A 24363-nucleotide genomic window follows, 5' to 3' on the forward strand; every position below is an offset into this window, starting at 1 on the left:
TCACACTGTATCTCAAAAAAAAAAAAACAGGAATCTTTTTTTTTTTTTTTTAGGCTGGCGTAGGAAAAGGGTAACAGTGCGTCTAACACCAATGTTCATTCATGCATTTTGAAGGAAAACAGAACAATAATATGCAGTGGTGTGATTGGGAGGATGCTAGGGGAAGTACTAATACTAGGGTTGGGTGTCAAAATATGCCCCTCCCACAGAAAAAAAATGTAATAACAAATCATGTGGTACCAGTGCAATCGTGGAGGGAAGAAAAAAAAACACTGCACTGCACTGCCTCGGCTACTAAATACTTTACAAAGTCATCAACAACCTGACAACAGGGTTTCACGTACAGGTGTAGTAGTGAACATGCCAGGTCAGGCCTAAATCACGCTTAATGAGCTGCCAACGCTCTTTATGAATTAATAAAAAGAAAAAAAATCCACTCCGAAAGGTTAAGACTTCTGTAAACATCAGGAAGGTGTAAGGAAAACAGGCGCAGCACTGAGTGGTCAAAACTGAAGTGAAGGGCACGGTCGTACATGGTCGTCTACACTACACAAAGAAACGCCAGGAGGGGTTTCTACCTGGCGGTCTCTTTATTAGGTGCGTTGCAAGCGAAATAAGGACGTGGCGGTTCAATAGGTCTGGAATCTCAAAACTTCTGGGGGTTTCTGTGTTAGTGAGAGCTCAGGAAAATATTGGCTTGTTAAAATGACCAGAAGGCCACATCTCTTGACACACCAAAGTGCTGAACGTAGAATTCAGTGTTTCAGACTGGTTGTGGCATGTTTGAGTGAGGAATGTTTTCTTGGCACACATTTGGGCCCTTTAAAACTAAGTGCACATTCTTTTAGAAGAAAGCATGGACAAATGGTATAGACACTGATCAGGAACCATGTGATGCTATAACACGGAACAAGGTATGCCTGATAGAGAGTGGCCACAAGTCTGAGGCCGTGAATGAGGACTGTGGACAACAACCAGACCTTTTTTCGAGCTCTAGAGTGAGAAAGTACCCTTAGATTTTCACGCTAAACGACGTCAGCTGGGAATTCTGGAGAACACGGACCAAACCTGAGACATGCTCAGAAGATCAGATGCTCCAATTCTGTTCACTGGCCATCTGAATGAAGTGGCGTGTGCGGGTGAGTGAAATGAAAATGAATGTTCCACTAAAACCTAAAAGTGCGCCCGCAGTCGTATTGCTTTTTTCCCACCTCTTCCTTTTCTTTTGATTAGAGAGTGTGCAAAAGAATCCACAGTGCTGTCGTGATATGCACGGCCTGAAGTGAAATGCTAACCTCCAACTGATAAACTAGGTTTAGGAACCTTGAGTTCATGAGGACAAGACGGTCCTTACCACTGCTACCTTATCCTTCACCGCGGTCGCATGACCAATCGGCCAGGACAGCAGCAATCAGTACAGATGCCTGATTGTCATTTCATGAACAATGACAACAACAAAAATAATAAATATAAATAGTTGAAATGCAAATGCAGATTCAGATTTTTTCCCCTTTAGCCTTTTCTTTGTTTTGATCAAAGGCTTAGGAGGATCAGATCTATGGAGGCCCCACCTTAATCTGTGTCATGATATAGAACAAACACTTAGACGTTTTGGAGACACTGAGATCTCCTGTAGTGTTGTGGGGGGGGGATAATAAGATGATGGAGATTTGTGAACTTATTTCCAGTTCTGCATTTGTGTGTGTCATGGTGAACATGCTTGTTCAGTGATCTCGGCTTTTGGGTTACTTCACTTCATGTTCTTTGCTCACGTTAGTCTGTCTCTGAATAATATTTGGTAAACATCTCCCTCTTTTGAGGACCCCCTGGAACAGCATTCGGTCAGCAGAGTCGGATCTTGCTCAGCTGTTCTCAGTTTCCTCTCGCAGGAATTCTCAAAGGATTCCCTTGCTCGCCCTTTCATCAGTTTCCAGCGTTGGTTAGCATGATCCCTGGTGTTCCTCCACTCCATGTTAGGTGGAAAGGGGTGCAAGCCACGAGGGCTGCTGGGTGATTGAGGTATCTGAGGGTCGTGATGTGTCATTGCAGCTGGAGGACCATCAGGATTCAGCTGCTGTTGGATCTTCATCCTTCTTTTTTGGCAGTGACAAGATGAAGTCAGCCTCTTCGTACATCTTAAAAAAAGAAAAAAAAAATCAAGAAGTGGTTTGATACACGTTTGTTCATTTGATTAATAAGATGAAATGTAACATTTGACATTGTTAAACTCAATAGCGGCCATTAGTGAGGCATTACCGGGATGAACTGCACATCTTGAAAGAGTTCCTGGATGAAGCGGCGCGATGGAAGGCGATACATGCAGTGAGCCAGAAGGTAGGACACCTCAGAGTACAAGCAGATGTCATCAAATGCATATGGAAACTTCTCTTTAATGCTGCAGAAAGAGATTGAAGAAAAACAAATAATTGCGTTCATCACAAAGCTACGATTGCACAGGACAGGGCATCCAGATATCACAGCATAGCTTCAGAGGTCTGGTGAAATACATGCTAGCTCAATATTAGGTCATAATATTATGGCAGATTTGTGTCTATCAGTGATCAGCTGAAACTTGATGGTTATTGATTCATGAAAAGATATTGACCCCTTGGTAAATAAGCAGCCGGTCTGACCATATATGAAGCAGTAGAGTGGCACACGAGTAAACATAGTTTTAAATACAGAAATAAATAACTGCAACACTATTTCAGTGTGTCGCTCGGTTTTTGAGAGGAAACATATTGCCAGCACTAGGCTACACCCATCCACAGCCTTGTTTGCACCGAGAACTTACGTGAGCAGGCCTGTTTCGTGGCCTTTGGTCCCCACGGAGGAGCTAAGGTTAATCACCAGCCGTAGAACCTCCTTCCTCAGCAGTACCCGGCAGGCTGGAGCATCTTCTGAGATAGTCTTGCCACCTGCACAAACAAACAAACAAACAAACAAACAAACAAACAAACAAACAATAAATAAATAAATAAATAAATAAATTAAGGCTCATTCAGTATTCACTGAATTTCAATGCTGAAAATATAAAATGTAATTTCTGAAACATCAAGTAAGGAGAAGTACCCAAGATGAGTTCAGTGCTGGGGGTACAGTTGATCGAGCCTTGAGAGACTGTGTCACTGCAACCTGAAATCCCAGAATATTTTGATTGAGGCACGACATCGAGTTGGTTTTGGCTAGCCAGACCACACCAAGGAGAATATTGATTGTCACCACCATCTGCACCAGAGCAGAAGGAAACAAGATTAACAGCGATGGCACATATATATATATATATATATAAATTTAAATGTAACTGTTTTTGAAAGGGTGACATATGTCCATAGCAAAGGCACTGCAGCAAGAAGTTGTATAGTAAACTTTACATTTTTCAAATTAGCCGTGAATGTAGAATATTTATTGTGTAAAATCTGCAATTATAGAAAAGAATATAACATTTAAACATCTCTCCCATAAAGGTCTTGACCTCAGTAAAGTTATACAGTCTATATATACAATCTATGGTTCAATTTGTATTGCAAAATGAATTTTGTACCATATCGCACAGCCCTGCCAGAAATAAAACCAACAGAATTGATTCGTGATATTCTCCCATATTCTAAACCCCAAGCAAAAGCCATGCAATCCCAGTGACTGGACCTAGTCTTACCATTGCGGTTGTGAGTGGAGTTGAGGTGGGAGCCCATCATCAGCTGCCCCACGCAGTAAAGGCAGTTCTCCTCAGAGTGCTCCTGCAGTCCCGTTTCCTCCGCGTCACTCACCGCCTGCTGATGCGCCGCTCGCTCTGAGCGCTCGCTAGCCAACAGCTCAGAGATGCTGATCTGCTGGCGGAGTACAGGGCCATCAGAGTCCGCAAAAAACGGTGAAAGTTTTTCTGCGGCCGGTGGACTCGTCCTCTGTTGAAAGTACGAAGTCTCCTTGATCTGCGAACATGAAGCACACCTTGGATAAAGACACCGTTGTGGGTTTGTAGGCGTGTTTAGTGTGAGGATATCCCAGGTTGACTCCTGTAAGCGTACCTGAAACATGACGCCAATGTCCACAGGAAGCGCAAGGCTGATGTAATCATCAGAGCACCCGTAGGTGGCACTAGAGACAATGGAGCGCACAGAGGAGGAGCGCTGGAGAGTGGCGTGATTGATGGGGCTGAGCAGGTCCTCCTTATCCAGGGAGGCGAAACTCAGCGCTTTCAGAAACCTGTTGAGGGAGAATGTAACAATTGCTGTTTCTAGCTCCCAAATTGGAAAATTGCATAAATGTAAGTGAATGGTGCTTCAAAATGTTTGAAGGACCCACAATGCCGTTTGGCAGCACATGACGTCACCCCATTCAAAGTGAAAGGGAAGCGCCTCTGTATGTGAGAGTGTACCAGGCCTGGCCCGCTCTCCCACAATTGTGCATAGAAGTTTACAAAAAAAAACAAAAAAAAAAACATCTGAATTAATTAATTGAGTGAGTGACAGCCCCTGTTGATGCATCAATGAAGAGTTCTGGAACATTTATGGTCGTACAACATGGGGGGGGGAATTAATAAACAGACAGTTTTTACCCACAAATATTTGTTCATAAAAAGCTACTAAAAAGACAAATATTCTATGGGCTGGGCGTATGAAGGAGGGGTGGCTCTACAGCTCAGAAGACCAGAGGAAAAGCCCAGGATTGGTCGATCATGGGGGCTCCTACAGCAGGACGGGAGACACACCCTATGGGACATCCACCCACCGTGGGAGGAGGCTTCTGGAGACCCTGCGATGGTAGCCCACAAAGCTGTTGCCTGAACAGCTGTGGCGTTTCACTGAGTACCTGAAGAACCACCACAAACAGCGTTCTGGATCACGCAGCACTCAAGATTCTGTAATGACTTCAAGATTAAACATCTGTTTTGCTTCCCCATAAACTTGTGCTTTAGAACAAAGAAAGTGGTTTTCTGCTCTGTCCTGCGAGGAAAAACATAGTTCTCAAAATGTTGTGGACAATCAAAATGAGTCATTAGGACACAAACAGCCTGAGAGAGCTGAAAACCATTTGCTTGGATTTGAACAATCGCTAATACCACAAAGCAAAAAAAAAAAAAAAGGAAGAAACAAAATAGGAGAACCGAGGCCCTGCTGAAGTACTGAGGCGAGGTTTCTTCAACTTCTGGTTATACAGGGGTTACGTTCTAAAGTTGTGTTTTAAGAATTTATTTCATTATATGCATTCTGCACAACAATATTAAATCTGAGACTGCAAAGTTATGTCTATGCATCTGATTAATTCTGTTGCAGTACGGTTGAAATTAAACTTCAATTGTGTCAAGTGTACCCTAAACATCAAGTCATTTAGATTATTTTCCCATATTTATCTCTGATGAGTGACTGAAATAAAAGTCACAAAATTTGAACCATCATTCTGGTTAAATATCAGTGACAGTGGTGGCCAAATTGGGGACCACTCTTAACTGTGACTGGAAGGTTGCGAGTTCAAATCCCAAACTCCCAAGGTACCATCCCCAGACACTGCTCCCTGGGCTCCTTTCATGGCTGGCAACTGATCACAAGGTGATCGTCGTGTCACCGCGTGCTGTGCTTTGCAGTGAATCACAATGACAACAACTTGCAGTGAGTACAACAAAAATAAAGTCATCGGCCTCATTTGATTGAGCCCTATAACATTACACGGAACCTGTTACGCATGCCTCAATCATATCCTTTACCTGCGTGAGGTGAGTCTGGAGTCCAGGCTCCCGGTCTTCATGGTGATGGTGTCGGTGAAGAGTACGTCTTTGGCAGGGGAGGCCAGTGCCTCGCTGTGAGAGAGTGACGGGTGTATTCGCTGCTGCTGTAGCCGTTTGAGCGTGGCGTAGCCTAACGCATCTCGTGGGCTGGTGTACATGAAGCTGTAGTCCACCAGGCCTTTGATGGCCGCTACTGATGGAGTTTTGAGTGACTGGGCCCGGCGGGGAAGCGTGTGGGCGGAGCCAGGAGGCACCAATGACACGGAGCTGGACTTGGAGAGCGCTACATGGTTGGTCTGAGACGTGAGGGAGTTTAGGGTCTTCACCGTCTTGGCGCTGACCACCGTGTTGAGACTTACACAGTCGGTGTCGTTAGCGGATGAGTCTGCGGCACCAACCGTCTCCCGAGATGGACTGGAGCTCATGGAGCTAATGCCACTGGTGGTGGTGTCAGTGTTGAAACTCTGGCTGCGGCTCTTAAACTGCGGGGCCGAGCCGTCGCCAGCCAGTCGCTCTCGGTTGTTCTCGCTGTGGCCGGGGCCCGGTCCCGCCCCTACACTCCTCTGAGTTTTGGGCTCAGTCTCAGAGATGCTGGACATGCTGCTGCTCTGATTCTCCATGGCCTTGGTGCTCACGAACGAGGTCTCCAGGCTAACGGTGGGACTCTTGGTCACATGGCTGCCGTTGTAGAAGACATCGCCCTGTGAGGGTGAGTAGGAGGAGGGCTCGGTCACTGTGCGGTTGCGTCGAATCACAGGGTCGTCACGGATCACCCCCATACTGACGCTGCTCTTAGGGTCACTGGTGCTGCGGGGCTTTTTAGTGGGCAGGGAGATGGAGTTGAGAAAGCGGCTGCGGACAAAGCGGCTGGATGCCAGCAGGGTTAGTGGGCTACGGTCCTTAAGTGGCTTGGAGCGCAAGTACAGCGAGGTGTCCTCAGGGCCACCAACACTGTCATCTTCCAGGTAGAATAGACCTGTAAAGTATGTGCATGGGTCAAAAAGTAGCTCTGTAAATGTCAAGATTTATCCAGTTCCAAAATTCCCAAATGCATTTGTGATTTAAGGTGGTAGTAGCCTAGTGTATAACACACTCGCTTTATGAACCAGAAGACCACAAAATCACAGGTACAAACCCCACTTACTACCCTTGTGTCCCTAAGCAAGACACTTAACCCTGAGTGTCTTCAGGGGGACTGTCTCTGTAACTACTGATCAGGCACTCTGGTTTAGGGCATCTGATAAATGGCATAAATGTAAATGCTTTTTGTGATCAGTGAAGGATTTCCTTACCCCTTTTTAACAGTTCTCATCCCTTCCTGTTCTACAATGCACTATGTCTTATATAGTGACCAAAAGCTACAGCCTTCAGACAACAATATAGCAGTAGGGTTAATTTAATTTGATTTTATATTATATCTTCATTTTATAGTGCACCAAAGCTGTAAAAAGGCTCACTGGGCTGGGACTCGCTCTCGCTGTTGTGTCTGGAACTGGTGGACTCAGAGTTGAGACTCAAGGTGCTGGGCACAGATGACAGCTCGCTGGAGAGCTGCTGGTCGACCTCATCCGGAGCAACAGGCCACAGCTGGCGGCGACTGTGTCTCACTGCATCCCAGCTGTGCAGCTTCAGCACATCACAGCCCTGCTTCGTCTTGGAGATTAAACCCAACACATACAGGCAGGTCCTGCAGAGTAAGAGCGATCGAAACCAAAGATGTCATGAAGTATGAAAACACGGGTTACTCTTTAGAATAGAGAATATGATACTCTTACCCTCGAATAGACAGAACCTCACAGTGTTGGGCCAGAGCAATGATGTCTGGAATCACATTCTCCTCTTGTAGAAGATTAAGACCCCAATTTGAGGAGCCAATGTTACCCTGCAGAAATTGAATTAACTTAGTCTACATACAAAGAGAATGAAAGGTACAACACCACAGCAAGGATTTCTGACCAGTGCCCAGAGCGCTGCCTTCAATTGTTTGATGCCCTCCCACTTGTCCAACATTGGAGATCGTACAGTGTAGCTCAGGTCAGGAACGACGCTCTAGAGTGAGAAGTTTTTTCAAATGAAAAATGGGATTAATTCATTATTCTAAATGTTCTAATGTACATATGCTGCAAAGACATTACCTGAACTTCCAGAAGCTGGCAGCCTGTCTTGTCATGAACAAGCTGACCATACAAGTGCACAGGGAGATAAACATTTGGTCTTTGTAACCTGAAATGCAAAGACATTTAAAACATTTAATCTTTGCAAATATTTATGCAAGGAAGAATGGAACACAAAGCTTAATTTATGACACCGGCATACAAACTAATTAATAATAATAAGAAAAAAACAGAATTTACAGTTATTAAAATAGTAATATAATCGGTTAAAAACAACAAAAGTAATAAGAAGAGACTACTAATTAAATTAATAGTATAGCTACTATAGTATACATCAGGAATGCTACAAAAGGCATGGCTGAAACTAAGGAACTGCATGGATTCAGAGCTAAAAGCTGATCACCTAAACAATTCCTACTGTAATACCTTTGGTTGCTACGGCGCACATAGTTGTCTCCGTCAACAGGCTTGCGGTAGGTAGTTAGTGCTTCGTTCAGCTGCTCTTCGATCAGGTCAACGTACTTCAAATTGTACTCCTACAAACCAAATCAGAGAACTCAGCACACGACTTTCAGTGGTAACAGGCACATGAGCACGTCTTAGCAAAGCATACACACCTTTTGCCACTTTTCTAACTGCTTGGTGACGTAGCCCCTCTCGTTTAGGTAGGAAAACCCCTTAGGAATAGAGAGGAATCTGGAAGAAGGAAAAAAGACTTTTACTATATGACTGTAATGAGCTCATTTTTAAAAGAATCATAAATGAACAATTCAAAGAAGAAAAAAAAGCAATACTAGCCAGGGCAACTCATGCCATTCCTCTTGGTTCAAACCATTTTTACTTTCAGAGGTTTCTTTTGCTGAGCACAGCGTTTTCAGGACTGGATTAGATGTAACAGCTGTTTGATTGAGATTAAGGTGAGGCCTTCATTAAGCAAATTTACCTTAAGAGTAGCAGGACTCCTTTATCACCAAGGTGGGACAAAGCCGGTTTCATCTGGATAAGTGCATGCAGGTTTGCCTACAACACATCCAAGCCACATATTCATGCCAAACGTCGTCTATAGAATGTGACTGCACGATATCAGTCCTCATGCTCACCTTGTCCTCACAGGCTTCATCCAGTATGTCCAGTGCCTCCATGGAGATTGCCTTGTTATGGTCGTGCAGCTGCGTGACCAGCAGCTCCATGCCCCAGTTACTGAAGAATTCCACATTAGCACGCAGCAGAACCCGCAGGTGCTTTGTTGCATACATCCTACAGTTCTGTAAAATTCAGGGCACATGGAGCCATGTTTATAAAAAAAAAAAAAACTACACAGACAGGGACTATGGGTCACACAGAAGAAATATCAGTGCTTACATCCGTTGCAGCTGTGAGGATCTTAGAGAGAATGACCCGTGCCAGTCCTTCTCGACTGTAGTCTAAAGCAGCAATGGTGAGTTTCAGCAGGGCATCCTGGTTCTTCATGGAGGACAAGTGGAGCAGACTGGACATCCGCAGGAGTAAAAAAAAAAAAGAAACATGCCAGCTATTAACTGAAGGAATGAAACATGAATGATTTTTTGAAATATGTTCTCTAATGCTCACCACTGAAAGACACTGCACTTCTCCAGCATCTTGACGCCATTGGGCTGGGCAGACAGAGTGCCCAGGAAAAGGAAGTAGTGCTGACTGAGTGTGTTGAGCAGCCCGTTGCTCTGGAGACTGCGGTCGGGTTTGAGCCCCGAGGAAGAGGTGAGCCACTGCACAATGTCCTTCACCAGGTCTTCCATATATGCCTGCCCCTCCTGAAGAACAGAAAATGTTTATCGCCTCCAGAAATCTATTACAAAATCAATAATAACTCATAGCAGTGAAAGGCTGCATGAATAACTCAATAAACTTTGGCAATTGAGATCCGAGAGATGAGATGTACCAATGAAACACAGGTTCCGTTTATTTACATTAACACCATATGAAATCTAAAAACTAGTCAAAGTTCTGAGATGTTCAGTTCTGTACTCCTGATTTATTAAGGAATTAATAAGCTCTGGGCCGTTAAAAATCAGCCCTGGTTATTATCCTGATATATCATATGTACAAATAATCAATTATGAAAGGTTATACTTAGAGCGACACAGAAGTTTCAGAATGCATCTTGTCCTTAATTTTTTTTGGTCTATTTTGACATTTTATTTAATAGCGCATATTTTTTTGTTTTCACACAGAAGTGGTCCATCGGTTATCAGACTGCTGCTTCACCTCGTCTGAGTCCATGAGGAATTCCACAAACTGGCAGCCCACCACAGTCAGCTGTCGGGCCTTGCTGTGGTCCAGCTCCAGGGCGGAGAACAGTTTACTGCTGGGTTTGTAGAAGTACAGCAACCTCCGCACGAACCTGCAACCAAGCAACAGCCCAACAGGTCAGGCATCCGGTTTCAACTTGACTCTGGCTCTTACTGCAAGATCAACCTGAAACCAGGTCTGTTTCAGTTTCAGCCACGGCCATGAGATACTTACTTGTGCATTTGTTCGTCTTTGTTGTTTTTCATGTTAACATTGGGCCACTGTAAAAAAAAATAAATAAATAATAATAATAATTAAAAAAATATTCAGAATGTAATTATATTTTTTAATGCCATCTCTCAATCAGATCGTATTGGTTCTTCAACGTTACAAGCAAAAAAAAAAAAAAAAAAAAAAACCTTCAATGTGGTCGAGATGAGCACCCAGTTCCAATCAAGGTTCTGTTTGTGGTTGAGGATTTGACTGTCTTTCAAGTTCATCAAAAGTGCTTCTTCAGAGTCCTAGAAGATGTTATAAAAAAAAATAAAAGTTGTAAATGGGCTAAAAGAACAATAAATAGGTATTTTACGAAGACTTTTGAGGAGAACAGGTTCACCTTAATTATGTACATGTCTTTTTGCACTCGTGGCTGCTGCTCCCTCTTCTGATGAGTTGCCATGGACTTGCGGATTATGTGGTCCAGGTAGAGGCTGTGGGGTTTTGGGCCACGTTTCTTCTTCTCATGGAAACGTTTCAGGTGATTGACCGCTGCACTGGCCCTCCTGCAGACTCAAAAAAATTAGTGTGTTACACAAATCCACAGTTCAACTGCTCACTAGTGCAGAAAACTATAACTGGGTAAAATGCAGAAGAAATAACTGAATCCGGATCTAAAGGAATGATGTTAACTCACATTCTCTTCTCTATGGGGACATCGAAAGAGGCAGCCATTTTGATGAGGGTGGGCAAACAGTGCAGGTGGTGACTGTGAGTATGTGGAAGGATTGTGTTGGCCTAAAGCATGAAGGGGGAAAAATATTAGCATATATTTTTCACAGGGTTCATCTGACAGGGTACATGAATCAATCTGTAGTCCTGGGTGACCCGACCCCTGACAGTTTAATGCCCCTGTTATTTTAGCTACTCAGTGACAAAGCAGAGAAATTATGTGAGACTGAACCATGTGCAGAAGTTCTCCCAGAAGAAGGGTGGCTCGCACTGATATCTGGTCCTCGCTGCTTGTGATGACCTCTACCAAACCCTGTCAGATCAGGGGGGAAAATGGAGACCTATCTGTAAAAACAAGCCCTACCGTACATTTAAATCACAAACACAGTTACCTACCTCTAAGAGTCCACTAGTGATAAAAGCAGACAGTACCAGAGCTAGGTAGTTGTCCATGAGGTCAGGTCTGCAGCAAGAAAACAAGAACTGTGGTGCAAAGGCAAGACACTTTGTTGTAAATGTATAATAACTCCTCCTTTATGGACAGACTCACCTGGACCTGGCTCTGTGAGGCAGTATGACCTTTGCCTCTGCAGCCACAAATCCATCAGACAGCCTCCACATGTCCTGAAACCTACTGGGATCTATTAGGGTTTAAACATCTTATTAACATGGCTCATCTCATTACAGCAATATTTACTTGTTATGCTGCGGGGTGGAGGGAATGGGGATCCAGACCTATGCTGTGAAGTGCTTCTTCAAAATCCTGTGTTGCGACTGGAATGGGGAGGCGGAAAATTTCATACATCACCTCCATCAGCCCTTTCTGGAAGAGAGAAGGAGCTTGGTCAACAGATATAATGATGTTGGGTGAAACTGGGAGCATATGCCTATGAAAAAGTTCATCAGATAAAAAAAAAAAAAAAAACCTCAATGTGTAGTAAAGAAAGAAAGCAACACTGTTGCTCTGGCTTACTCTGACTTCCATATTTGGTATACAGAGTAGTCCAATCAGGGACTGGACTCCAGAGTTGCCGGGTTTGCAGAGGTTAATGATTCCTGCACCAGAAGGAATGGTACAGTTACAGGAAACAAGCACTTTCCACAATTCCTACTTCCGTTATAAAACGGCAGTTAATGGTTATTAATTCAGAGAAGACCTCACCTGACCAGGAACGGAATGCAGCCACTATTGCCATTTTGCTGGCTAAAAACCGTGCCTGTTTATCCTCCCTTCAAGAGAGGTAAGAACATATTCAGGTCAAGACCAACAAAGGCAGCACAGTACATCCAGAGCAGGAACCCTACAGACACTCACTTCAGTTGCGCTTCGGCCGTTTCGGGGTTATGTCTGTAGTGAAAATCTGTATAAGGCGCTAAGATTTGCTGGAAGGGGGAAACAACACAAGAAGTTTACAAATCAATACTTCAGTAGCACCATAAAACATTCATTTGACTATGCCGGGCCATTTAAATTGTAACCAGAGCTAGCGGCATACAGGAGGGGGGTGACGGGGCCGCTGCTGTGTGACCTGATTTCACTTTTGCAGTGGCTAAACGCATTACAACCACAAGAGCAGAACAACACAGAGCGTGCTTATGTAACCCAGCTACTGCACCTACTGTATGAGATCTGATTTTACAAATCCCCACAACTACTGGTGCATTTTCAGTTTCGCTTTAATCTCTACTCAACAATAACAACATCAGAGAGACAACAGTGGTTGGCCTAGCTAGTAAGGAAACAGACACATAATCGGAAGGTTGTCTGTTTGAATCCCAAACCGCCAAGGTGCCACTGAGCAAAACGCCATCCTCCCCGGGTGACTGTCATGGCTGCTCACCAAGGTTGCTGGTTAAATACAGAGGACACATTTTGCTGTTTCGCCGCGTGCTGCGCTGCAGCGTCTCACAATGACAATTCCTTTCACAATTACTCCAACCAAACCGTTTCTAAAAAGGTACCAATGACTTCATGTTACAACTGAGAACAGGCCGTGTGTGGGACCGACCAGGACACACAAAGCTGTGAAGTTGAGGGACAGAAGACTGTACCTCCAGCTCCACGTCCGACCGCACGTACTGCCTGGTGTGCGGGTGGTTGAGAAGGTGCAGGATGGTCGTGATGAGGGCCTCGTTGATGCGACTGAGCTGGCTGTCGATGACGTTCTTTAGGATGGTGCTAAGCCCACCTCTCTGCGCCACCACTGCGGGATTTTTCAGTGCTGTGGGAAATGAAAGCAAGCACGTCCACACTGAGCCGAGCTACAAATAGAGTTGGTGGAATGTCCCTTCTGACAACTGGAAAGTTTTTAACATTTACAGCTGTCAGAGACTGATCGGGACCACAGGGCAGCACATGCAAATTTGTCAATTAGCCACTTTCTAAAAATAAGACACTACTGTCATTGCGTAAAGGCGCACCCACCGAGCTCACAGATAACCGCGATGCAGGCGCGCACCATGGGGTCTCTCTCCTGCAGCCCATCATTGCCCACAGCGATCAGAGAGTTAGTGACGGAGCTGGGGAACAGCAGGGCGTTCACAGTGATCATCTGGAAAGAGCACAGGGGTGCGTTAAGAGCATTAGTTTACATGCGTACGTTACAGCCTCACGTCTGCTAGACGTGTGCACATTCACTTGTTTCTTTATTCAATTTTGATTCTAATGATGACAATGTATCAACACAAAAAAAATGCATATATGTTTGTAGACTATTTAAGTGAAGTAGTTAAGTTCAATGTTTAGTTCTCTCCTCCCCACAGTAAGACAGTTTATTCATTTTTATATTAGAATCGGACTGGTAAGTTATTACATATATATTATATACTATGCACAACTGCTTCTAATCATACATATAAATCCATTAAACATTTTTTGGACCATTTTGTTCATTTTTGCTCCACGCTGCTAATTTATGGAAGGGGGAATAAAACAAATCTCTGCAGGTCGTGATGAAGAACCTGTTCAGAGTGCTAATATAATGAGCGACAGAAGAGCAGGCCAAGATGTGGACAGCACGAGTCCTTACCTTCCTCACCAGCCTCAGGGCCTGCGTTCGCTCCACCTCATTACTCTGCTTAATATCAATGCACCTTGGAAATATGAACACAGCACTGGATCTTAAACAGAATCTACGAATTAAAACGCTGATTATAACATGATTCAGCATTTAACACAACTCATCAGGATGTACAGGCATGTTCTGCCTCAGCTTGAAAGGCTTTCAATTGCAACTGCAGCACTACAGGAACAAGTGAAAGGGGACAAGCGAGGCTATTTTAAGCACCAGCTATAATTGTGTTTGTGAACTCAGTGATCTAGTTAAAAATTCTCCCCAGAGCGAACGCACTTCTCTTCCATCTGAGAAGTGAACGACCGCTAATATCATTCAATATCAATAAATATCACAATACTCATGATACATAGATACATTTTGTGCTTCCCAAATAAATAGAATATATTCGAGCCAAGCTACAGGCCACAATATTAATTGTTATCCTTTTACCACCCAGCCAAAAGACGATCACGCTCACCTGGCGATCAGGTAGTCGACCTGCAGTCGGAGGATCAACTGCAGAATACTACTGTCTTTCATGAGGTAGCGCAGGGCGCGCAGACCAGCAGCGCGCACCTCCTTGGCCTCATTGAGCAGCGCGAGCCGCAGGCTAAAACGCACAAAACACAAACATACATAAGACCTCAATTGGCCCTCATCTTCAGTATAATGCTAATTAGCAAGCACTCTGTGAGTTCAGTGGAATCAGGACGAGGGTTAAAAACTCCACATACCAGATAATAATTTCTTCATACGTGAAACCAAACCTCTCCTCACAGTGACCAATGCTGCACAGAAGCTGTAACAAACAGATTTATTTGATTTAGGAGTCGGACATCATTTCACAATGATGAGTGGGTGTGTTTAGGGTGAGCAAGTGTCCGACAAATCCAGTAAACACGCAAACACAGAAGAAACAGAGAGTTTGAAACCCTCCCGAATAACAGTTGTAACTCTCAGTAATCCTGGGGGGGGGGTTCATTTAAAAAGGGAGTGAGGGCTGACATTAAGCGAAATCCCTCTGCCCACCCACTCACACAGCATGGTGTTTGAATCAGCAGTGATGTCAGAGCATGGGCAGGCATACGAAGCATGTGACAGTAGCGGGGATTAAGTCAGACCCCTTCACGCTGGAATCCTTAAAAGGAGACACGGCCCCTCCGGCTGTGGGGTAAACAGGGGATCGAGTATACTATTGGCTTAGGGCTTGATTCATTTGGCCATTCTGGATGCTGAACGATAGCCAAAGAACTCTGGGGCATGAGGGTCATTCACTACGCCATTTTTTTCTGACGCATGGCAGCACTGCTGGATGCTGAATGACCGTAAATGACTTAAAGAGACTAAAAATTAACTAAAGTACAAATTCGAACTAGCCCTCACCGGCAAGTGGATGGGCAAGATAGAGTCAGCACCGCTAAATATTATTTTCTATCATACCACCTCCTCCCTCTCAGAGATGAGTAAAAGCGACAATATATATTAATACAAATATAATTACGTTATTATTAACATAATCACTGTGTTAAATGGTGAATTGAGTATTTTACAAAAATTCCACTGGTGGCAGTTATCTCATAACAAACAGACATTAATCAGAACTACACTTTCCACATGTGATTTTTGTAGCATAATATTAGTCTACTAGTGCCACAGTGACAAGCATCTATAATAATCTGTAATTTTCACAATAATCCAGAACCTAATCAGAACTGTGAGTTATAGCTTCACAATTACATAAGATCTACATCGGATAGTGTAAACATCACTGCACCTTAACAGCCATTAACCGCAATTCCTGGCACCGGACAATATTTATAGGTGCAAAGAAAACTATAAATACCTTTATCAAATTGTTCAAATGGCCCAGCTTCCGCATGTTGGAGACTCCATGTGGCTTAGCCACATTTTGCAAAATTTCATGCAAATTATCCGAAGGTTCTAAGGAAAAAAGCAGCAATGAATAAAAAAAAAAGATATTAGAAACTTTTATTCAATCACGCAACCATGAGTATAAAAGGAACATATTTGGCCACGTTTCCAACCAACAATCATTTTAAAGTGTGTTTTTACTGCCAATAATTGTCAGAAGCACATATTATGGGACAGAATCAGCAGTTACAGAGCAAAATTCCACCGTATCATCGTATCCACCTGCATCTAGCTTTGGCCCTGAAGTCTGTGTGACTTCGTGCTTCGTTCCACAGGATGCTAAATGACTGCGAAGCTAGGGGCGTTGCTTCCTCGCTGCAACTCAGGAACGAACGAGTTACTGCAAGATGCTGGTTTTCCTACACGCTTCTGGGCAGCGTGACTTAAGAAAGGCCACCCGTCGGAAGCAATTAACAGAGATAAAAAATCTTAATTTATTTAAAAAAAACACACACACACAGTCTCCGCCGCGAAACTAGCTGACATTAGCATGTCGCTAACTAACCATTACGCGCGACTGGCCACTGTTGCCAAGGCGGTCTCATAGACACCGGGAACAAGCCGAGGCAGAAAATAATCTCCTGAACGCGAAAACCCAGGAAAAGAAAATCCCAATTCTCATCTAAATAAGGCTTCATCTGTATGCGCTTATTTAGCCAAACGGCTAACTCAGCCTTAGCCTCCCCTACCATGGTGCGCTGCATTCATTGGAGTATAATTTTTTCCCCTAAGCGTTCGTCTTTAGCACGACCGAATTCTCTAGTAGAAAGTGCACCGTTAGTAAGGCTGCAGGCTGACTGATGGTACAGCTCAGCTCTTACCTCTACTGAGATCCAAAGGGACATTTTCCTCTCCGCTGTCATTTCGACCTGGCAAAGCGAAATAAACAAACGGTAAACGTAAAGGCCCATGCCGTCGAGGACAACACAACACATGCATTTTATTGCTTTAGACTTCCATGTTGCAATTAGCGAATAACATTTACATCGCTTGTCTCGCATCCGAACGCTGCGGATAGGACGGCCGCGGACGCTGGCCGCCATCTTCCCAGAGACATTCATCACAACACCGGAAACCTCGCACAATATCGCGGGAGTGGCTCTAGCTGCCACAGAAAGAGTGTAATAGACTGCGTCGTACCTACTCTATTAGACTCTATTTCTATGTACTCTACAGCGCGCCACACAACCTGTTGTGTGTTGTTATTATTATTATTATCGGTATAGGCCTTTTATCATTACTAGGCTATTGCTATAATTGGGCATTGGCACCAGACTTCTGATATTAATTTATACTTTATTGTTGTTATTATAACTAGGTCTAAAAGTAAGCATCATCTGCATCATCTGCTTCTCTTATCACTCTTACGCTGATGACACCCAGCTCTATTTGTCATTCCCACCAGAAGATGCTACTATAGCAACAAAAATTTTGGCCTGTCTCTCAGACATATCGGCATGGATGTCTGAGCGACACCTCCAACTCAACCTATCCAAAACCGAGACTCCCCTCAGCAAAACCTCTCAATTCAAATTCACACCCACGGCGTCTGCAAAAATCCTTGGAGTTTGGATTGACAACAAACTGAGTTTGAACCATCATGTTGCTGCGATCTCCAGATCCTGCAGGTTCACTCTCTACAACATTCGCAAGATTCGGCCTTTTCTCTCGCAACAGGCTATGCAGCTCCTCGTCCAGGCAATGGTCATCTCCAAACTCGACTATTGTAACTCTCTCCTGGCTGGAGCCTCTGCAGTCACCATAAAACCACTCCAGATGGTCCAAAATTTGGCAGCCCGTCTCATCTTCAATCACACATCCATGTTACACCTCTCCTCACCTCTCTCCACTGGCTCCTGGTAGCTGCTCGCATTGAGTTTAAATCTTTGATGCTGCCTACAGGGCTGTAAATGGAACTGCGCCCTCCTACATCAACACACTACTACCTAGCTACACTCCTGCATGCTCTCTCAGAATGCAATGAGACAAAAAAATTCCTTCTTCACGGGGTCTCCGATCCCAATCAACTCTGGTCTCCGTTGTTGTCCCTGGCTGGTGGAACAACCTGCTCTCCTCCATTCGACTAGCCAAGACTACGACCACCTTTAAGAAGCAGGTGAAAACCCACTTATTCAAAAAGTATTTCAGACAAATCTAACACTTACACACGCACATGCGTACACATTGCACAAAACAATACAAAAATATATATGTATTATATATTTTTCTTCGTCTAGCACTTAACAATCTTCGATCATGTTCTTTGCTGACAAGTTAGGCCTTATCAGGGCTCTTAGTTTTGTAAAGTCAAAGTCAAAGTAAACTTTATTGTCATCTCTTCCATATATTGTACAGATATACAGAGAGACGAGAAGACGTGGCTCCAGTTTTCACAGTGCAACATAAAAGTAGACAACAAAAAACAGATGCGGCACATGGAATACAATATATAAATAAATAGGACACAAAATATACATTTTAGCAAAAAATGAAGTGTTAAAAAGTGACCAGTGATATATACATGTTTACCGACTGTGCAAATGAATAACAGTAATAATAGTACAGTTTGTAAATCTCAGCATGTGCATAACTGCAGCAATGAGGTGTAAAGTGCAGAGGTGCAACAGAGTTAGTCCACAATGCGAGTGTGTGTGGGGGGAAGTATGGGTGCAGGTAGTGTGTTCAGGAGCCTGATGGCTTGTGGGAAGAAGCTATCACGCATCCTGGAGGATCGAGACCTGATGCTGCGGAAGCATCTGCCGGATGGGAGGAGTGTAAAAAGTCCATGTGATGGATGTGGGAGGCTGATGTAGAAGATGTATAACACTGTGAGGGTGGGAGGGGGCAGGTTGGCTCGCTTCAGCCGTCTCAGAAAGTGGAGACGCTGCTGGGCCTTTTTGGTAATGGAGGTGATGTTGGTGGTCCAGGTGAGATCTTCTGAGATGTGGACTCCCAGGAACTTGGTGTAAGAATGGACATCGCGGGAGCCTGCTTTGTCTTGCATAACAGGTGTCTGCAGGGGGAAGTGTAACATTCCTGTGTCGACGGTTGTGGGTGAAGATTCGACACCCCGGTTTTTACATGTCTTTTGTCCGACGTCAACGTGCGAAGTATCAGCCGTCAGGACCGCCCACCCTCTTTGTCTTCACCAAATGGGAGGCACCGGGGGCGTGACATCAGAAACAACAGGTTCTGATTGGTCAGTGACAACTTCCTGTAGGCCAGTGACAACTTCCTGTAGGCCAGTGACAACTTCCTGTAGGCCAGGGGTATAAATGTCTGCACACATGTGGAAAAGGGACCTCTGAGCTATCTTGCTCAGGGGGGTTTCCCTCTCTTTCCCTTCTCTTTCTCTTCTCCCTCTTTACTCTTTCTTCTCATGTTTACTTTCTCTGTAACCTTGGTACCTTTTTACATTCAATATTCACATGTAACTACAATAATTATTTACTGGTGTTAATAAATTAGAAACTGTTCATTTTTAACCTCTGTTGTGCCATGCCTCTTTCTGCCAGGTAACATCAAATTGGAGTGGTTGAATACAGTGCTTTGTGTGGAGGGAGAAAGAGTTTTTTCTACACACTCTATTCTCTTCTCCAACACCACATGGTCTTCATGTGTGGTTTTTTTACAAATGGTGACCCCGACGTGATACCTTTGCTCGGATGTGGATCTGTGACCGTAAGTCTCTTTTATCTGAATTTTACTGCATAGGGAAGAATAGAATCTATGTGCTTTAATTTAAATAAAAAGGATCTACATATCCTAAAAGCCCGGGACCGTAGAAACCGAGGCATTTCTAAATCCAGATCCACTCCGACAAGGTATAAAATGAACATAGACGAATTACTGTATCACTTACAATGTGGCATGTAAATATGGCTGGCACAATAGATGAACCCACAAACCAAACTGTTAACCAGGATTTGTGACATTTTAGATTACTGGTATTACATTGAACATCATAAACCATGTCCCACGGTGAACAATTTGATAATAACTGATCAGGGATTGGAAATTGCACTGTTAAACTTAAATGTTTTTATTTTAAATTCATGTTCAGTATGATCAACATGTTTAGGATCAGAATTTAAATTTATGTGAAACTGTTTCTCTCTCTGAACACCTCAACAATGCCATAATCTCAAATAATAGCTTTTAGTGATAAAGGTGTAATTCTCTAATCACATGGCAACAAGCGGGATTTTATTTGTGTTTATTTTTCCGGCCACTGTTGTTGATTGAACTTCGTTAAGCCGATGCAAATTCGCAGAGTTATGAATTCCCTAATAAAGGTGTAATTCTCCAATCACATGGCAACAAGCGGGACTTTTTTATTTATTTATTTGTGTTTATTTTTCCGGCCACTGTTGTTGATTGAACTTCGTTAGCCGGTGCAAATCCGCAGAGTTATGAATTCCCTAATAAAGGTGTAATTCTCCAATCACATGGCAACAAGCGGGACTTTTTTATTTATTTATTTGTATTTATTTTTCCGGCCACTGTTGTTGATTAGACTTGATAAGCCAGTGCAAATCTGCGGAGTTATGAATTCCCTGATATCATTTTAAGCCTCCCACTATATTTACATGTTTTTTGCATTACAGTATCTGATCATTGTTGTCATTTGTTTTTCTGGTTTGGTTTTAATGTACGATGAACACTGTTTTTCTACATGCACAATCTGTATGCAAACCTCATCACACTCCAGACAAAGAACCCAACCAAGTGTGAAAAGCCCTGGATCCAGTTGAATATTCTATGTATGCTGCTGTGTTTGATCTATGCCAAGAAGACAGGTTTCCCTACAAGGGTGACCTCAGACGCCTGAGGATCACAAAGAACACAGAACCACAACTATCGGCTACATTTGAATTCCCGACTGACCAGGAAGCAAGCAGATACACAATCATGACCCAATTGTGATCCCCATGGACCCTGAATACTCGAGTGCCCCAGGGGATCAACCGGCCGTCTGTAAGAATGGACATCGCGGGAGCCTGCTTTGTCTTGCATAACAGATGTCTGCAGGGGGAAGTGTAACATTCCTGTGTCGACGGTTGTGGGTGAAGATTCGACACCCCGGTTTTTACATGTCTTTTGTCCGACGTCAACGTGCGAAGTATCAGCCGTCAGGACCGCCCACCCTCTTTGTCTTCACCAAATGGGAGGCACCGGGGGCGTGACATCAGAAACAACAGGTTCTGATTGGTCAGTGACAACTTCCTGTAGGCCAGTGACAACTTCCTGTAGGCCAGTGACAACTTCCTGTAGGCCAGGGGTATAAATGTCTGCACACATGTGGAAAAGGGACCTCTGAGCTATCTTGCTCAGGGGGGTTTCCCTCTCTTTCCCTTCTCTTTCTCTTCTCCCTCTTTACTCTTTCTTCTCATGTTTACTTTCTCTGTAACCTTGGTACCTTTTTACATTCAATATTCACATGTAACTACAATAATTATTTACCGGTGTTAATAAATTAGAAACTGTTCATTTCTAACCTCTGTTGTGCCATGCCTCTTTCTGCCAGGTAACATCAAATTGGAGTGGTTGAATACAGTGCTTTGTGTGGAGGGAGAAAGAGTTTTTTCTACACACTCTATTCTCTTCTCCACACCACATGGTCTTCATAAATGTGCCTTTTTACATTGGTGTCTTTTACAGCCTCAACCGTGGAGTCGTGGATGCTGAGTGGTGTGTGGGTGGGACGAGTTCTCCTGAAGTCGACGATCATTTCCTTTGTTTTGTCCACATTCAGCGACAGGTTGTTCTCACTGCACCTCATCTCTGTAAGCCGACTCATCGTTGTTACTGATCAGCCCCACCACGGTCGTGTCGTCGGCGAATTTGATGATGTAGTTTGAGCTGTGCAGGGCGGTGCAGTCGTGAGCCAGGAGTGTGAACAGAAGTGGACTGAGAATGCAGCCCTGAGGAGCTCCGGTACTCAGCTGGATGGTGCTGGAAACGTTCTCGCCGATTCGGACGGACTGAGGTCTCTCTGACAGGAAATCCAGTATCCATTTACAGAGTGAGGTGCTCAGTCCCAGCTCGCTCAGTTTCACACACAGTCTCCGGGGGATGATGGTGTTGAATGCTGAACTATAGTCTATGAACAGCAATCTAACATAAGAGTCTTTATTGTCCAAGTGTGAGAGGGAAAGGTGAAGTGCAGTGGATATCGCGTCCGGTTTGTGCGATAAGCAAACTGCAGAGAGTCCAGTGAGTGAGGGAGGTTGCTCTTCACCTGTGCCATGACAAGTCTCTCAAAGCACTTCATGGTGCTTTGACTCAAATTTCAAAACTCAAAATTCTATGTCTTCCTCTTGTAAGTCGCTTTGGATAAAAGCGTCTGCAAAATAAAGTAAAGTAAAGTAGTTTTTAAAGAAGCTTGCAGATAGGTGTTTGATAAACATAGCCTGAAGTCATCCTCGATTTGTGCACGATTGCACGATTTATTTTTGAGTGCAGTCATTTTTGAGAATCCTGCCTCACACAAATATGTCGACGCAAAAGGAAGGAGGATCTTAAAGGCAATGTCGCAGAGTTCAGGATATTCCTGCATCAATGCTGCCCAGAATGACGAAAGAGGGCAGGAGCTAAACATTTCCCTCAGTCTTCTGTCACTGTCATGATCCGGTCCGGCAGGGGTTACTCCAGGTCCGGAGTTCGGACCGGAATTTCATGTTAGTCTTGTGTGATTATGTTTCCTGATTGTTATCACCTGTGTCTACATTTATAAAGCTACCCTGTTCATGTCTGTTCGCTGTCGGGTCATTGTGTGGTGATGTTTCCCCTGTCCTGTGACGTCATGCGTATGCGTCCTCCTTCCTCGCCATGTCCAGCCATTGTGACAGTCACTCTTTGGACTCAGTCAGGCTTGCACAGCTTCTCGAGGAGAAGTCAAACAAATGAGTGCCGTTTTTTAAAGTCTTTGAGCGAAGCACACACAAATAAACTAAATTTACATACTGCATTTAAATGTCAAAATGGGGTGTTTTATATCTATAAGATTTGAATACAGTTCAGCAACATACATCACACGACCTGACGACCAAGAGAACTGACAATTGACCATCACCTCACAATTGAAAATGTGACACTGATTTCATATGACAGTTAATTTCAAGTAACTTACATATCTGATGACTGTTGACTGTTTCGGTCTATTTTAGCAGCGAAAATAGATCCGAAGAATCCAAACAAAGATCATTTGGACATTTTTTACGTTTTTTTTCCTCCCATCCTGTAGCCTACTCGCGCCCCCCCCCTATTGAGAATCTACCAATGTGGCCTGTACTGCATGTTACAACGTTAATTACTATTAAATTATTTATTTTTTCATGCACTTGTCCTTTTGTTTACATTTACAGAGCAACTTACAATCAGTAGTTACAGGGACAGTTCCCCTGGAGACACTCAGGGGCAAAATGGTAATAAGTGGGATTTCAACCTGTGTCTTCTGGTTCATAGGCGAGTCTGTTGCCCACTAGGCTACTACCAAAAACCTACACAGCACTGTTGTGAAGCCTCAGTGACAATAAAAAACCTAATTAATTAACTCTATCCACCTTGGTATGGAGGGTGGATAGCTTGTCCTCTAGGTGCTGTCCAAATGCATGTACAGTAGGACAATTGGTGTCATAGGTGTGAATGCGTGGCCTGCAGGTCTGTCCAGAAGATTAAAAGAAGTATCCTATGTTCAATTCTCGAATGTGTACTTGCTCCTTCCTTGCCCATCCTGATTCCCCTTACGATTTACACAGAGGAATGCTTATGTCTGCCCCCTCTGTGTCCAGGGCCTTTTTTGTCAGCTTGATCTGATCTGATGTGCCAGAATCTACATTAACATAACTTCAGTGTCCCTTCTTGTCATTTTTCGAGGATTTGCATACTTAGTGGAGCACACATCCTCATTCTCTTACACACATCCACATCCCTGCCCTGGACCACCATAGATGAAGGCAAGAACTGTACATTTTATTTGCTGTATGTATTTGCTGAATGTCCAGTAATATCAACACCCCATTCACTTTGTTCTGTGATTGTTCCCTTTGTCATATTGGGTGCCAGGTGCTAAGTGTTTATTTCTATGAGCAAAATGCATTCTGTGCCACAAAAGCAATTATATAATTCATTATATAATTAACTTAGATATTTTCCACAGAAATATAAACCCATCACATTTTGTTCACAGAAAAGCAAAGATTCATTTTGTGCTTCAGCACCCACCATTTTGTTGACAGAAGTTGTATGAAGGACAGAAAATTGTTTAGTTGACGAATTGTTGTTTCATCCACATCATGTATTCTGTTATTGACAGAAT

General features: G+C 43.7%; 1 protein-coding gene across 3 annotated transcripts; it reads right to left on the minus strand.

Moving 5' to 3' along the window:
• Nucleotides 1-35: 35 nt before the first annotated feature.
• Nucleotides 36-17122, minus strand: LOC114799123 (rapamycin-insensitive companion of mTOR-like). 3 transcript variants are annotated; one of them, XM_028995383.1, is made up of 38 exons: nucleotides 17029-17122; nucleotides 16865-16912; nucleotides 15955-16052; nucleotides 14846-14910; nucleotides 14590-14721; nucleotides 14085-14148; nucleotides 13481-13607; nucleotides 13108-13277; nucleotides 12371-12438; nucleotides 12218-12285; nucleotides 12029-12111; nucleotides 11791-11878; nucleotides 11606-11696; nucleotides 11452-11518; nucleotides 11288-11368; nucleotides 11021-11121; nucleotides 10724-10889; nucleotides 10527-10628; nucleotides 10342-10388; nucleotides 10084-10219; nucleotides 9430-9629; nucleotides 9202-9328; nucleotides 8940-9104; nucleotides 8783-8859; nucleotides 8457-8535; nucleotides 8266-8375; nucleotides 7861-7948; nucleotides 7682-7774; nucleotides 7501-7607; nucleotides 7183-7412; nucleotides 5705-6701; nucleotides 4732-4812; nucleotides 4029-4206; nucleotides 3659-3932; nucleotides 3073-3135; nucleotides 2795-2918; nucleotides 2257-2395; nucleotides 36-2135 (listed from the first exon to the last, which is right to left on the minus strand). In XM_028995383.1, the coding sequence occupies exons 1-38, from the start codon at nucleotides 17102-17104 to the stop codon at nucleotides 2061-2063; spliced, it is 5085 nt and encodes a 1694-aa protein (XP_028851216.1). In that variant the 5' UTR covers nucleotides 17105-17122; the 3' UTR covers nucleotides 36-2060. The 3 variants fall into 3 exon arrangements, with proteins under 3 accessions (XP_028851216.1, XP_028851214.1, XP_028851215.1); XM_028995381.1 differs by having other exon boundaries at nucleotides 3073-3228; XM_028995382.1 differs by lacking the exon at nucleotides 4732-4812 and having other exon boundaries at nucleotides 3073-3228.
• Nucleotides 17123-24363: the final 7241 nt, after the last annotated feature.

This window comes from Denticeps clupeoides, chromosome 11 (genome assembly GCF_900700375.1).
Source record: "Denticeps clupeoides chromosome 11, fDenClu1.1, whole genome shotgun sequence".
Classification (NCBI taxonomy): Eukaryota; Metazoa; Chordata; class Actinopteri; order Clupeiformes; family Denticipitidae; genus Denticeps; species Denticeps clupeoides.

What these genes read in the sequence shown, in the direction of transcription:
- LOC114799123 (XM_028995381.1), bottom strand. Translation starts at nt 17,104, where the DNA reads ATGAATGTCTCTGGGAAGATGGCGGCCAGCGTCCGCGGCCGTCCTATC. An exon ending in CCTCACAGAGCCAGGTCCAG is followed by an intron (nt 11,519 to 11,605) that starts GTGAGTCTGTCC and finishes TTCTTGCTGCAG; the next exon opens with ACCTGACCTCATGGACAACT. An exon ending in CGAGAGCGAGTCCCAGCCCA is followed by an intron (nt 6,702 to 7,182) that starts GTGAGCCTTTTT and finishes CATACTTTACAG; the next exon opens with GTCTATTCTACCTGGAAGAT.